Below are 15,309 nucleotides of genomic sequence, written 5' to 3' on the forward strand. Positions count from 1 at the left end.
TATACATTTAGTAGAGTTTCCCTCTCCGAGGGTAAAAAAACCCCAGCAGGAACGAGCCGGGGGTTCCTAATGTCTGTCCGCGGCTGGGAATCCGCGAGGTTCGTCCTTTTTGCAGCGCGCGGGGCGCCGGGCGCGCTCCACCTCGGGGTTCCGGGGCGGTCGGGCGGGAGAACTCGCAGCCCGGGAACTGCAGGCGGCGACGAGAGGGCTGAGCTGGGACCCGGACCGGCGCATGCGCAGGCGGCGCCCTATATAAGCGCCTTGGCGCCGGCGCCAGCTGAGAACAGTCCAGGTTTGGCAGCGGCGGCTGAGGTGCGGTCTTGGGGGGTCTTCTCTATGGGGCGGGAGGGCGGCAATGCTCGGGAAAGGGCTGGGTGGCGGGCGAGGGCTGCTCGCGCCCTGCTGCTTTCGGCCTATATGGGGAGGGGGGCTGGCTTTTTAAAAATTCCCCCCTCCCTGCGTGTGGTGAATGTCCTGGCGAGGGGGGGGCTGAGGGTGCGGGGGCGCCGCTTAGGGGGCTGCCCCAGAAAAGCGCTGAGGGGGGAGGCAGCGGGCGGCAGGGCTCCAGCGCCGGCTGGAGAAGGAAGCGGAGCCAGAAGGCGGGATGCCCGCCCTCCCAGCTCGCCGGCCGGGCTTTTTTTGGAGGGAGAATGAGGCGGCGGCGAGGAAAGAGCGGGGATCCCCCAGCCATCCGGCCCGGGGGGGCCTCTCGGGGGCCGAGGTGGGGGGTGGCGAGGCGGGAAAGTGAGGTGTCTCCCCTGCAGCGCATTGTGGGGGGGAGTTGCTCCGGGTTTTTCCTGGGGCGTCTCTGCCTTTTTTGGGGTGGGGGCGATGGGGGTCTCCCTATGGGGGACCCTTTGCACCCCCGCCCCACCCCCGGCAAACCTGTTCCTCTCGTCGGTGTGGTCTGGGAACTGGCTGGGTCGGCCTGCCCTTGCTGGGCGTGTGAGGCTTTTTTGGAGGGAGAGCGACTCCCTCCTCCGGGGCGGGGGGCGGGGAGCCCGCCTGGTGGCTTCCCGGGCTGCCCCGAGAGCAGTTGCCTCGGTCTTTCGCCCCCTCACCGTTCTGGGTTTTTTTCTGGGGTGGGGTCTCCACAGAGGAAAAGGTGTGTTTCGGGCGGCGGAAGGGATCTTTCCCCTCCCCTGTTGGGCTGGAAGGCGGGAGAGGCAGGTTGGGGTGCGGGGTCCGTCCTGCAGAAGCTCCCCGCTTTGGCTCTGGACTCGATTTATTGGGGGACGGCGGGAAGAGAGGGGGGCGCTTCTTGCCTGGGGAGGGGGCTGTGTTTGTGGGTCTTTCCCTCTCTTGCTGTCTTGATGCAAGGAGGGGGGGAGCAATCGGGCTTTCTACTCCTATCCCGTGCACCCCCTCTGTAACATTTCCTCTTTTGCAACCCCAATATATAGGGGCATGTGTAAGTGTAGGCGGGAAATGCTTTTCTTAAAAAGAGAGAGAGCGCGCGCTCTTGCCCGCCCCCCCCCAAAAAAATCTCCCGCCGGTATCCCTCCCCCACTTTTTTTAAAACACTGTGCTCTTCTCTTCATTATTATTTTTTACGTTTCACCCTCTTAGGGCCAGCGGGAGTTTCACCCGCATGCTGGATGGAGGGTGGTGGCAGAGTCCAGCCTGCTGTTGCCGCCTCCTGCATTTACCCGCTTTCTGTAAATTGGCGCGGGCCAGAGAGCCGCGTATAGCTGGCTCGGCAGCTTGGGGGTGGGGGGGCTCCTGAAGCTGCTGCCCCCCGCCCTTCCCGCTTGGCAGGCAGCGGGGAGAACAAATGGCAGAAAGAGGAGGGGGCAGCTCGAGTCTTTGTGGTTTACTTAGTTCACTCGAAACAAAATGTGTGTCTTTGCAACAAGTCATCATAGTGATAAGGTCCTAGTGAAAGTACTGTAAAGCTTGGCAATCTCCTTGCACATAGGATTTGGGTGCGTAAACTATATTCATGTACAGTAATAGCTGTTTATAGACATGCAAGTAGTCTCGGCTCCTGACAATGCTATGTATGGGGTTTGATTCTGAGCGCATGGGACATACATATTTGCGAAATATGCAAACCAGCACTGCTTATGATTGATGAGGGTACAAAACTTGCAAGTTGGCAAATCTTACCTTGGGACTACATGCTCATAGCAGAGTTCTCTGAGGAAGCAAATGGAATGGTGCCTGGAGCAAGGCATGAAGTGGAACAAAATGGCTACTGGCATTGATGCTGGGAGGCAGCAGATGGAAGCTGGTTGAACCTGAAATTGACCAGTGAGCACATGGATGATGAGAAAGGGTGACCTTCAGTTTTGTGTGTGTAAGAACTGCTGCTTTGAGCTGAGATGGAGGGAATTAACACAGACCACCCTTACTAAGAGGGATTGCAGGGTAATGTACTGCCAGTTCACTTCCCTTAATTCAGGTGTGCAGGGTTTTTCAGGGACTGGAACATGACTAATGTGGGCAGTTTGCCCAGATTTCCTGTTCCAAGCGCAGGATTGTCACGAGGTAACAGGTGCCTGCCTCCCTGTGGAACACTTGTAGTCTCCTGGCTGTACATAAAAATGCCTTGCCCACGATGTTGGGGAGTTGCCATTTGGATGTTCTTGGTCTCTGCTACTTTCTGGAAATATCTTTGGGGTTTAGGCAGCAGGCATGCACACACTGGGAGCTGGACTTAATTTGAGGGGAAGGGCTGTAGCTCAGTGGTACAGTATCTGCTTTACACATTCAATCCCCAGCGTTTCCGGGTAGTGCTAGGAGACAGCCCTGCCTGAACACCTGGAGAGCCACTGCCAGTCAGTGTAGACAGTAGTGAGCCAGATGGACCAGTGGTCCGACTTGATGTAAGTCATGAGCTAAACAGCACTTTGTATGTACTTTGGGTTAACCTATAGTCTTCTCTCATTTGCAGGCAACTATCTGGAATCCTAATAAGATGTCAAGGCGCAGGTAACATCACTTTTATAATATGCTAGCTGTATACAGTCTGACTGCAGCCCATAAATATATGCCATCATAAAAATGGTTAGTCTTTAAGGGGCCACAGTGTATGTATAGCAATGCTCTCTGCTGCTGTCTTGATGGGAAAATGTATTTACATTTCCACAGTAGTCGTTTACAAGCCAAGCTGCACCAGCCCTGCCAGGATACGTCTCCTCAAGAACTGCAGCTGCCAGAGTCTCTTCAGAACAGAAAAAGGAAAGCAATGCAGGTAAGTAGGAATTGAAACAGTCTCCTGGAGCCAGATGGGGTTAAGAATATGAGCAGGATTGCCTTGTTCAAGCTGAGACAAGAATTCACGGCATTGATATTGGTAAAACCACCTTTCTCTTGGCCTTATCTTCGCATCTGAAATGTAGAGATAATGGGTGGAATTCAGCATCACACTATTACAAATGTTCCGTCTGTGCAAGCATATCAACTTGCCAGATAGGACAGTGGCACACTGTTCTAGGGGTTCTCCCACCCACTCCAGAGCCAATTTCAGGGATGTACAGTACATGAGGGGAGGAGAGGGAAGCCCCATTGTGGAAGCCTTTGAGCAGGCCTTCTGTAGATGGGATTTGTTAGGTGAACCCCACACCATATTTGTAAATAAGGCTGACATCAGCACCTGGCACACTCAGGCAGTTTCCAAGAGCCTGCTGATGTTGAAGTCTCGAATCCCTTGATCTGCTTCTTCCCCCACCCCATCCCAATTTTGGTTTGTGTGGAGCTTCCCCAACATTTTATATTTTCCACAATAACCAAAGCAGCTCATTGTTTCTGTGGTTTGCAGGCATCTGCCACAGATCACAGCTTTGTTGCTGCCTGTCCACACGGCCAAGTCAAGGGAAGGGGTGGTGGTTGGTGGCTGACACTAAGCAGCACTTTGTCAGGGAAGATTTTAAACCTCGTCCTGGCTCACTTTGCATATCACTTTTTAAGAATTCTGGCATAATCTGTGAAGGATCTGAGCAGTAAGACCACTATGCCTGTTATTTTTTGTATGCTGTTGGATGCTATTAAGAGCATTCTGCTACTTGCATGATGTTTCCTCCATTATCCCTTTTTTTGTTTAGGGCAAGTGTTTGAATTATCACTGTTTAATAGCTGTGATCGGTGGTTGTGCATATGTTGCCAATAAATGACTTTCAAAAATGAATAGTTGTGCTGTGATGGCTTTAATGCTCCTATTTTTGAGGGAGGGATTTGAAATTGAGGGAGCCCTTGATGTACCAGGAGAATTTGGCTTCACTTGGTTGCTGCTTTGCTCTTAATCAAGGTGCATCTGTGTCTGTTTTCCAAAGGACCCCACGAGAACAGAAGAGATCAACATGAGACATCAGTATGAAATTAAGGTAATAATGACCTGCGTAACCACTGATTTTTAACTAAGTTGGTCTGCGTTCTTCAGTATGTGTGAGAGTTTAGACTGTTAACATGGTGTCCATTGTGAGCAGGAGGTTCTTCACTTTTTGTCAGGGAAAGCATAAGGGACAATTAATGACTCCAGCTCCATAGTGTGTGATTTGTATTCATTTTGTATTCTGCTGCAATTTGTGTTCAATGAATATTTCACCACTGAAAAACTTACTTTCAACTTCCAGGAATGTATAGTGTTAATTATGTCCCTTCCCAATATCCCACCTAATGTCTTACTGCTGCAAGGGTTTGGATAAAATGCTTTGGGATTTGATTTTCAAGGCCTAGTAAACATTAGCTGGTTGATGATATATTCTATGTGACAGTGAAAAGGTTCCAAAAGGCTGGGACAAATTCTGCTACTCATAAACTATCTTGCTTGGTGTTGTATCTATTTTTCTCATGCTAGCTCTTAATATCTCATTTGTAGAGTTGTTGGCCATCTACAATATCAGGCGGCATCTCCCCTTGTATTATAATAGAAACTCCTCACAAAGAAGCGACAACCACTGATTTTTCCAGATTCAAAAAATACAGGTTCAGAAACCTCTTCATAAATCCATCACCTTTACCGGAACTTAGGTAAGTTACCTATAACCAAAAGCAATTGTGATGCTGCTATACTTTGATATGTCAGCAAAGTGAATGTAGTGCAAAACCCCTGTGTTCTTCACCAATTTGTATTGGTGGGTACTCTTTGATTTGGAGCTAGTGGCATTTAGAAAAGACAATGAGTAACACCGCTAATAAAACCATCTTGTTTTAGTCCTTGGTCTGAATGCTTTGCCTATCATCAAGGGCAATATGCGAGCTGTGAAATTTTGATGGACAAATTATATTCCAAGGTGTCATCTGTGTTTGATAGAAATTGCATATAAATCTGGCATTCTATGAAAAATGTTTTAAGATCATGTCTGCAAGTATTGCTGCTGTGTAGTCTATTACACTGCTAACTTTTTGGAACTGCACTGACTAGAATAGTCTTCCTCATTACAGTGCCCTCCAACTTAGATGGGCTACCTCCCCATATAGACTGCATATCCCCATATAAACATACCTGGCTCTGCAATTATCATACAAGGCCCTTTGTGGGCCCCCTCCACGAGAGGCCCGGAGGGTAGCAACACAGGAATGGGCCATTTCTGTGGTCGCTCCCCATCTGTGGAATGCTTTCCCCTGGGTGGCTCACCTGGCACTTTCACTACACATCTTTAGGCACCAGGTGAAAGCGTTGATGACCATGCTGTGAATATTTTATGGCCTTTGAAATGGGTTTGGGGGAAGAGGGTTATTGATTTGTTTTTGTTCTATTACGTATTTTTTGTTCTCATATTTTTACGTTGTGAACCACCCTGTGATCTTTGGATGAAGGGTGGTATACAAATTTAATCAATAATGGGGGGACTCATGCGAATTGTAGTCTGAAACATCTGAAGGGCATCAAATTGGGGAAGACTGGACTACAAGAAGGTGGCGAGATTGGGAACAACCCATTCATGCATATAATAAAGAGAAGCACCTATACTGTGTTTTTCCGTCTATAAGATGTCCCCATGTATAAGACGCCCCTATTTTGGGGGACTCCAAATTAAGAAAATGGGGAGGATTGCTCAGAGTTGTTTAGCTTTTTTGGGGGGGGGGGAATTGCCAGAAATCGCTCACCCGCTGCTGACAATCGCATGCTTTGCTGAACTGAAGACACGCAGCCACCAAATGGCCGTCCTATTGCCACAGCGGCAGCTAATCACCAACAGCCCTTCTCACAGCTACCAATCACCCACACTATCACCACTGTGAATCTCCTGCTCACGGCTATGACCAATCACACAACCCCCCTCCCCTGCACTGCCCATGTATAAGACGAGGGCTAATTTTAAAGCTCATTTTTTAATTAAAAACCCTCGTCTTATAGACGGAAAAGTACAGTATGTGTTGGTTGCCATGTCTTTTCTCTCTCCCTGCCCTGCTTGAGTGAAACTGACCAGAAATTGTGTAAGTTCCATTGTTCTGAAACTGCCCAGTTGTCAACCTTGTAGTCCTAATAGTCATTCATTATTGTCAGCCAGAAAAATCATCTTTCAACTTATCTGACGGAAAACTTGTTAGTTTTGCTTAATGACAAAATGACAATAATTTGAAGCAATTGTTGAAAACTTACTGTCTTCTGACAAGTCGCTATAGCCACTTAAAAGCTGAGTGAGTTGATTACTGAGTAATATCTACCTCTTTTCAGTTTTTGCCCTTGAAGGCATGCAATATTGACCATCCTTGATTGGATTTACAAACCGCAGAGCAACTCCATTTGATCAGGGGCAGCAGCTGAAGGAAGAGTCATTGGCATAATTAAATCATAGAAATGGTGCAGGGGTGAAGGATTGAAGCCTCATCCCAGGAATACTACCTCAATCTCTTATCTTGTTGGGAGTAGGAAGTAGCCATGCTGTGAGACCTTTCAGTTGAGAGGGGCTAAAATACTATAAAGAAATGTTCTCCCACCCCTTCAGCTCCCTTTAAAGTCTGAAAAGTCAGATACAGCCATCTGCATCATATGTAGTCTGAAGGTGAAGGCAAATGGACTTTTCTTCATCTCTTCTACCTCAGTTTTTTTTTTTTTTTAAAACTTATTTGGCAGCTATGTTTCATCAAATCCAAACAAGCTTCAAGTAGAACCCCTTTGGAAAACTAAGGTCATTAGAGTTTAGAGACTAGAAATAATACATTGAATGCACTAAATACAAGCATTTGGCTTCATCCCACTGAAGTCCAATTTTTGCTGAGACCACGTATTTTATGTCTTTTTAAAAATAATCGAATTTAAAATGTCTGTCTTTGATTTTAGCTGGGGAAATTCTAAAGATGTCTGGTTCAACATTCTCAAAAAGGAGAACAAATATTCTCACTGTAAGCATTTCACATCTCTACACTCCAACTTGCAGCCGCACATGAGATCAATCCTATTGGACTGGCTTCTGGAGGTGAGTATTGAACTTATAAATGTAATGTGTGTATAAAGGACAGTCCTGAGAAGTAGCAAGACTGACCCAGAGTGCTTCATCCCCCCCCCCTTTTAAGTATTAAGCTTGTTTATATTCTGCTTTTTCAAATTGTTCTGAAAGCAGCTCACAATGTCAGCATATCACTATATAGCAGGGGTCACCAAGGTTTATCTTGCCTGGGCCGGATCGGTCCCACAGAGATCCCTCCGTGGTCCGGATTGGTGTGCATATGAGTGCACGAGCCCACGATTTTCGGCATCTTCACGTGCGCAGATGCAATTTTCAGCGTCTGCGCAGATGCGATTTTCGGTGCCGCAGAAGCGAGTCTCCACACTGCGCTGGTTTAGCACAGCGCATGAGTGGGCAGCTCAGTTCAGGGGTGGCTCGGGGGCTGGTCAAACAACCTCCGCAGGCCGCTTCTGGCCCATGGGCCTTAGGTTGCTGACCTCTGATATATAGGCACAACAAAAACATAGGCATAAATATATCCCCTGCTGAGTTACAACTTTAAAAAAATGTTTTGTCTCACTGTTTGTAGTATAGTGACTGTGAATAAACAAAGCTTATTCTGTAACAGGTATGTGAAGTATACACGCTCCATAGGGAAACTTTCTACTTGGCACAAGACTTTTTTGACAGATTCATGCTGACTCAAAAGAATTTAAACAAAACCATGCTTCAGCTCATAGGAATTACAGCCCTGTTCATTGCTTCCAAGCTTGAGGTAAGTAGCTGTCAGTGAAACCATTCTGCCATTGACAATATAGCATTTTTAACCCATAATTATGCTGCATGTCTTTTACAGACAAAGGCCCATCCCAGTATAGCAGCTGAGGAAGAAATGGGTCTTTTTATTTTGATTAAAGTAGCTTGGCTTATTACTGAGGAAAATGGAAGGTCTGAGTTGCAGAGTTTGCACACTGATATAGCAGCTCTTGGAAGTGTGTGTGTGCTCACAAATGATAGCCCTAATTGCCATTAGCAAATAGCTGCCTGTGTTCTTAACCCTCAGAGTTCTTACTAGGATTCTGATCACGGGGAGATGCATCCCTCAGTAACTGAAGGCTGGGAGTTTCCTAATACTTAGCTGAGAGCGAACACTTTATTTTGTATCCTGTCTGCTTTGCAACTTGCCTTTTTACCAAGAACCTCAAGGTGACCTGCATCGTTTTCCCCATTTTATTCCCACAACAACCCTGTTAAGCTGAGAAGTGGTGATTGGTGTAAGCTCCCTCAGTGAACTGAATGGGGGTTTGAACCCTGGAACTCACAAGGGACGCGGGTGGCACTGCGGTCTAAACCACTGAGTCTAGGTTGCCGATCAGAAGGTCGGCGGTTCATTGCTTGGTCCCAGCTCCTGTCAATCTAGCAGTTCAAAAGCACATCAAAGTGCAAGTAGATAAATAGATACCACTCCAGTGGGAAGGTAAACTGCGTTTCTGTGCGCTGCTCTGGTTTCGCCAGAAGCGGCTTAGTCATGCTGGCCACATGACCCGGAAAAACTGTCTGCAGACAAACGTCTGCTCCCTCGGCCAGTAAAGCGAGATGAGCGCTGCAACCCCGGAGTCGTCTGCGACTGGACTTAACTGTCAGGGGTCCTTTACCTTTACCTTTTTACTTCCAATTCTAGTCAGAAACTCCAACCACTACCACACTGGCTTTTGCTAAGACTTGCTAAAAGAAGAGCACCGATATGTATGCCTAGCAGGCCAAACATGTCAACATCATTTGAATGATGCAACATTCATTGTAAACTTCACCATCTTTTAATGCACTCTATGGGCCGGGCCTGTACATCTTAAAATGTTTCAATTAAGCTGGCAACTGATGAGATCCCTAAAGATCTCAAGCACAGCTTAGGTTGGGGACATGGTAAAGGACTTGGGTCTAATGGTCTGGCTTCAGATTTCACCTCTGACTCCTGCTTTGTGACAGTGGTGCTTTGCAAGTCAGACCTGGGCAAGTGACAGTGGTTCAGTGAAGAACTTTTAGACTGTCCTGTGCAGTTGGCCTTAGGATTTCATGGCGTTGCCAGTGGGCTTATGATATGAGACTTTGCACAGTAGTGCCACTTCTGCGAAGTTTCTTGTCCATGTGTGGGGATCAGTGCATAACCGTAGTGGCTGAGGATCTATCTCAGTGAGTGCTTGGCTCTTTGCTTTTTCAACTGCTTGCCCACTCCTACATGGAAACGAGGATTTGCAGCTGAGCCTATAAGTTGGCATGCTAATGGCTGCTCTCCCATGGGTGGTAACAGGAGCCTAAAAGCATCTGAATCTAATTTGTGAAATCGAAATAGTTGTGGTATGCAGAATAGGGTTGTAGGAGAATGGATCAACAAGTCTGTAAGCCCTGTTGGATTTGCTGTGGTTTGTTCGAACATTCTGTCTTTTTCTTCTTCCTTTAAGGAGATTTATGCTCCCAAACTACAGGAATTTGCCTATGTTACTGATGGTGCTTGTAGTGAAGATGATATTATAAGAATGGAGCTCATTATATTAAAGGTAATAAAATGAAGATGCTGACCATTTCAGCACATATTTAAGAGTCTGCATCCTAGGAATTAGTCTATTGGTTGCGAAGCTAACATGGTGCCTTCCAGATGTTTTAAGTTCAATTCCTATTACTCTGACCATTGGCCATGCTGGCTGCTCCTGATGGAAATTGAAGTCCAAAACATCTGGAAGGGCATCATATTGGCTTCTTAGGCAGAGCAGATCATATTTATTAACAATGTCTCCAAAATCTGGAATCTGACTCTGATGTGTACTGTGAAAGCTGCTTGGATACACTCTGTGAAGAAGAGGAGTTTGGATTTGATACCTGCTTTATCACTACCTGAAGGAGGCTCAAAGCGGCTAAAATTCTCCTTTCCCTTCCTCCATTTTAAGTTTTGTATTTTACAGAAGATATTTCTTGACCACCTTCTCAGGGCTGGGAAGAATTGGAGCTATGTATAAAGCAGCTAACTTCTCATGCCAGTGTATACATCCTGGAATGCTCTAACAGTACCCTCTGGGATAAGAGAATTGCTTGTGACTTGAGCAACTTTACTTGATTTTACATAAGAACTGGTTTTGCTTGGCATTCTCAGAATGGGAGCGCTTAATCGGAGGTGGTTTGTCGCCAGTACCAGGAGAGGGCACTGGGATCATGTACATATTTTCAGGCAGGAATGGGGTATCTGTGGCCCTCCAGATGTGTTGATGGGAGTTGGAATCCAGCAACGTCTAGAGGGCAACACAGGCTCTCTATTCCTGATTTAGGGCATTGTGCAAGGGTTAAGTCTTGCAGAGCAGTAGATGAAGAGACCGAGTGGATTTCTGTATCATAGGATAGCATGAGGGGAGGGCTCACAACTTGAATTCTGCTTCATTTTACACAAAGAATGCTGAGCATGTTGGGGAGAAGGAAAAAATAGAGAACTGTTCTCCCTGGCGTGCCAGTGATACAGTGCAAAAACAGATATGCACACTGCTCTGCGAGAACTTGTGCAGGGTTTTGGGCTGTGTGAATAAGTTTACTTGCTAAGTTTGTAGGTGTAGGCATCATGCCCTAAAGCCTTTGTTATGCTGTTCACACACATGTAGGCTCTAAAGTGGGAGCTGTGCCCAGTAACGATCATTTCTTGGCTGAACCTTTATCTCCAAGTGGACGCTCTGAAAGATGTCCCAAAGGTGCTGCTACCTCAGTATTCTCAGGAAAAGTTTATTGAAATAGCACAGGTAAGTTCCTATTCCAGCACATCTGGTGCATAAGAGCACCATACAGATATATAGATGCAAGATTTCAGCTCAGGTAGACAACTTGCAGGGTTCATGTTTGAACACCAGGAAGATGACACTGAGGTACAGGGCAAGAATCAAGTGATGGAAATTTCTTCAGTGCTTGATCATACAGCTGTCTCCAGCGGTGGTCTCCCACAGACGACTTGAAAATTGTGAAGGGTCTTGGCAGACCACGTAAATGATTTTTTTGCCTGTTGGAGCAATTGTGCTAGATGCTGTATTATTTTTAATTGTATTTTAATTCAAGCTTTTCTTATATATTGCATTGTTAATACAGTAAAATGCAGAATAAGAGAACATGCTTGTTGCATTGGTTATAAAGCCTGTATGATATAACCCTTCCACCCCCTTCAAAATATATGGAGGGACCCAGTTCACCTGGTCTCTGGATGATTCAAAGCAGTGCTTGGTTGCAAACAAATTATAAGATGAGAAACCTTTAGTGCAGCACATTGAGCTCTTGGCAAGTAGATACATAAGGCAATTGGTTTGGATTCTAAAATGTGATGAGGAATCTCATGAGCTAGCATCAGTGCAGTGTTGATCTCGAGGACTCAGGACGATTATGTGAGACTAGCTTGCAAATGTTTTCCAAATACATTTGATCTTAATCCAGTTAAAATATTTTTAACATCTGGATTTTATTAAAATAATTCGTCCTTTGGATAGCCCTACTCAGACGCAATAGTCTTAAGTGTTATGAGGAACCTCCGTGTATCAGCTCAAGTAACTTAGTGAAACTGGTGCTATTTCTAAACTCTAAGCAACCGACAGGCATTATTTGTAATCTTGCACCCTCATAATCCAAGCAATGGACAAGCAGTCATCCATCATGGATGCTTTAGTTGAGATTCCTGCATTGCAGGGGATTGGATTAGATGACCTTCAGCATCCCTTCCAACTCTGATTCAGTGAGTTACTTCAGCTTGTAGTGATAAGCTATCAAATACGAGATTGGTTATAACCACATATTTATACTAATAAATGTGGGTTTTCCTTCCTTGCAGCTTTTAGATCTATGTATACTAGATGTCAATTCTTTGGATTTCCAGTATAGAATATTGGCGGCGGCTGCACTCTGTCACTATACCTCAGTACATGTAGTTACAAGAGTCTCAGGTAGGATGGAGCATCTTTTTTGTTGTTGCTCAGGTTTTCATGTCCTAGCTATTGTAAGATGTCTGAGGCTGCAATAAATATGTGGGCATGCAAACTGGCACAAACTAGCTGGATACCTTTTTATTTTATAAATAAAGTACAAGCAGGGCTCCTCAACAATATTGTATCACTGGTGTGTTACCCGATATTGTGGTTGAGGGGGCTGTTGGTTCAGGATTGAAAGGGGTAGTTCTCACTCTCTAGAAGGTTAGTTATGGAGCCTGCTCACAAATTGTGTCTGTGTACTTCTCAATAGGCTAATTTTTCCTCTGTTTCCTCCCTTCCACCTCTGCCCTTACCTCATGCTTTCTCATAACTCTGCTGCCCCTTGAGCTTTCTCGCATTTAATCGTGCTACATTAAATTTTGAATTCTAGGGTTACCTCTCACTTTATCCCTGGGCACATTTAAAAATTGCCTACCCAAACAATGGGATTTTTCCTGTCTTTTACACAACGTCTCTTCATCCTGTTCTGTTCCATTTCTCTCCTCCATGTGCAAACTGTGATTACTCCACGAATGATAAGATTAATGAGAAACAAGAGGGCGTTTTATCTGCAGTTGTCACCAGCTGAGTCTATTAGGAGTTATCCTTGGACATGCTGGGTACTACTTTATCCCTTTGCAATAGGAATAAGAATTGCTATATCCTCTTGCCAGCACACCAGCCACTATCTTGGAAATAATATTTGGTAATATCTTGCACTTATGCTCATCTAGCTTCGCTGGGCTGTAGCTGTTTATATCTGAAACAAGGCATATTAAACTCTGCACAAGGTTCAAAGTTTCAGAAATGCACAGTAGTGGTGAAACCAAGGGGTTCATGACTGTTGTTTTCTAGTTTTGAGGTTGCCTTGAGTCTGAAACTGATGGCCAATAATGAAACTGAAAGCTATTTCAGCGAGCGCAAGAACATTAAGCTGTGAATGAGAGAAGCTAGAAACTGAAAATCTTGCCTCTGTCATGAACTCAGTAGTTGGCCTGGAACAAGCCACTGTTCCAATAGATTTGTTCTAACATTATTGGCTTAGTAATATACGCAGAGTGCCATATAAATACTTAAAGGGTTTTATTTGTAATCATGTAATTTTATTTACATTCTGTCCAACTGTTTATGTAAAATATCAAGTGTAGCTCTTGTATGTTGTAGAGCAGTGAATACGCATTATGAAGACCTCGACTCAAAATTTCTCTTTTATTACTAGGCTTGGAGTGGGACAGTATTGCAGAATGTGTAGAGTGGCTAAAACCGTTTCTTAAGGTAGCAAAAAAATCACCAGTGAAACTAAAGAATTTTAAGAAAATTGCAGCAGAAGACAAGCATAATATACAAACGCACACAAACTACTTGGACATGCTGGTGAGTTGTTTCTCCCACTCCGAGTTTCATGTTGTACCTCTGAGTGTTAAAGTAATGTCACGTATCTTGCCCACTTCCAGTGTAAAAGTTATTTAGGCTGGCAAGACATATTTGTATAGCACTACAGAGATGTTTAAAGAAATTGGTTCAAGGTCAGGAGGTAGTGAGTTCTGGGCCAGATCCAGCTGCTTCCTTCTCCACTTGAGCTTGTCCAGGACAAACCTCTGACCCTTAGAGTGTTTCATGTTTTAAAAGACCCATCATCCCTGACCATGTCCATACTGACTAGGGCTGTAAAGACAGTGATGTACATTTTTGGCAGTTAATATAGTTGCATTAGAAAGTGAAACTAATGTATAAAGATAACTGCAATTTGAAGATGCATCTAGTTTTAAATACATGAACACAATGAGAAATAAGCTGTGTTGGAGCAGTAGTACAGTTGGTCTTTTATCAGTAGACAGACATACTGTAAACAGAACCAATGTGCCCCCAACTCAGACTAGGTGGGCTACTGGCTTGATCCAACAGGGCTGGTTTGTTTAAGGGCAATGGGGTAGGGGTGGATACATGAACTATGTCCCTTTACCTCCATGGAGAAAAAGGAAGGAAATTCTTGTGTGTCAAGTAAATGCCATTTGCATGGAAGATGCAGACCATGAGGTGAGGAGAGGGCACCCTAGCTGTACCAGTTCCTTTTCAAGGAAAGGGGAACTATATGTAGGACTACAAGGGAGCAATTTTCTGCCTTTGAGTCCACAGGCAAAAACTCACTCATGAAGGAATGTGCTCTGAACCATAGGGGAATAGCAAAGCAGAAATTGCTTGGTTTACCATTTTGGTGCATTAATTTAAATATTAATTGAATAGGATGAAGTCAACTATGAAGTAGCTGTTGCAGCACCAGGCCAGCTATCACCGGTGTCTACAGGAGGAATAATTACCCCACCCAAGAGTTCTGAAAAATGAAATCCCTGCACAACAGGAGTGTGTGCCAACCTGAACAATATTGTAAGACTGTTGGAAAATACATCCTGGACTTTTTACACTTGACAAGTGGTTGGGAAGACTATCAAAAAGAAGCTCACATGCAACTTTACTGACTTTGCAGCCCAGTAAAGAACAGACTATGAATTTAACTGTTCAGCAGTCAGAATGAACTACACATTTTTAACCTGTTGAATGGCCTCAAGTAACTGAGTTTTTTGATACCTGTGGGTGAGTGTGTCAGTGGTTTAGCTATGTATGAACTTAAGATATATTCTGCTGACTTCTGTTGAAAGCACATTGTACAGTCAACGTCTACACTCAACAGCATTAGTCAGATTTTAGAAGCCTGCATAGCAGTGTAACTGCTACTGGGAGATAAGGTGAAACTGGTTTTAAGCATTGGCATAGGAAAGTGGGGGTGAGAAGAGGCTGCAGTTAAACATTGAAACAACTTCTAAAATCAGCAGGCAACTTGAGCAACCAGCATGTAACTGGAACAACACCTGCTTTACCGTGAATAAATGTCACATACTACCTCTTTCCTCATGAGGTGCTATCTTTCCTTTTATACAAGAAAAGCTGCCACAAAGCAAGGGTGAAAAAACAAGCAGGTGAAGTTAAGACTGTTC

At 45.0% G+C, this 15,309-nt stretch overlaps 1 protein-coding gene across 1 annotated transcript; it reads left to right on the plus strand.

The window, feature by feature from the left end:
- Nucleotides 1-292: 292 nt before the first annotated feature.
- On the plus strand, nt 293-15,053 carry CCNE2 (cyclin E2). The gene is made up of 12 exons (XM_081013877.1): nt 293-312; nt 2,897-2,934; nt 3,094-3,196; nt 4,275-4,325; nt 4,820-4,971; nt 7,229-7,364; nt 7,963-8,109; nt 9,794-9,889; nt 10,976-11,110; nt 12,181-12,292; nt 13,536-13,690; nt 14,561-15,053. Exons 2-12 carry the CDS (start codon nt 2,921-2,923, stop codon nt 14,657-14,659), a joined length of 1,200 nt encoding a protein of 399 aa, XP_080870003.1. The 5' UTR covers nt 293-312; nt 2,897-2,920; the 3' UTR covers nt 14,660-15,053.
- Nucleotides 15,054-15,309: the final 256 nt, after the last annotated feature.

Source organism: Podarcis pityusensis (assembly GCF_964106645.2).
Source record: "Podarcis pityusensis genome assembly, chromosome: 7".
Classification (NCBI taxonomy): Eukaryota; Metazoa; Chordata; class Lepidosauria; order Squamata; family Lacertidae; genus Podarcis; species Podarcis pityusensis.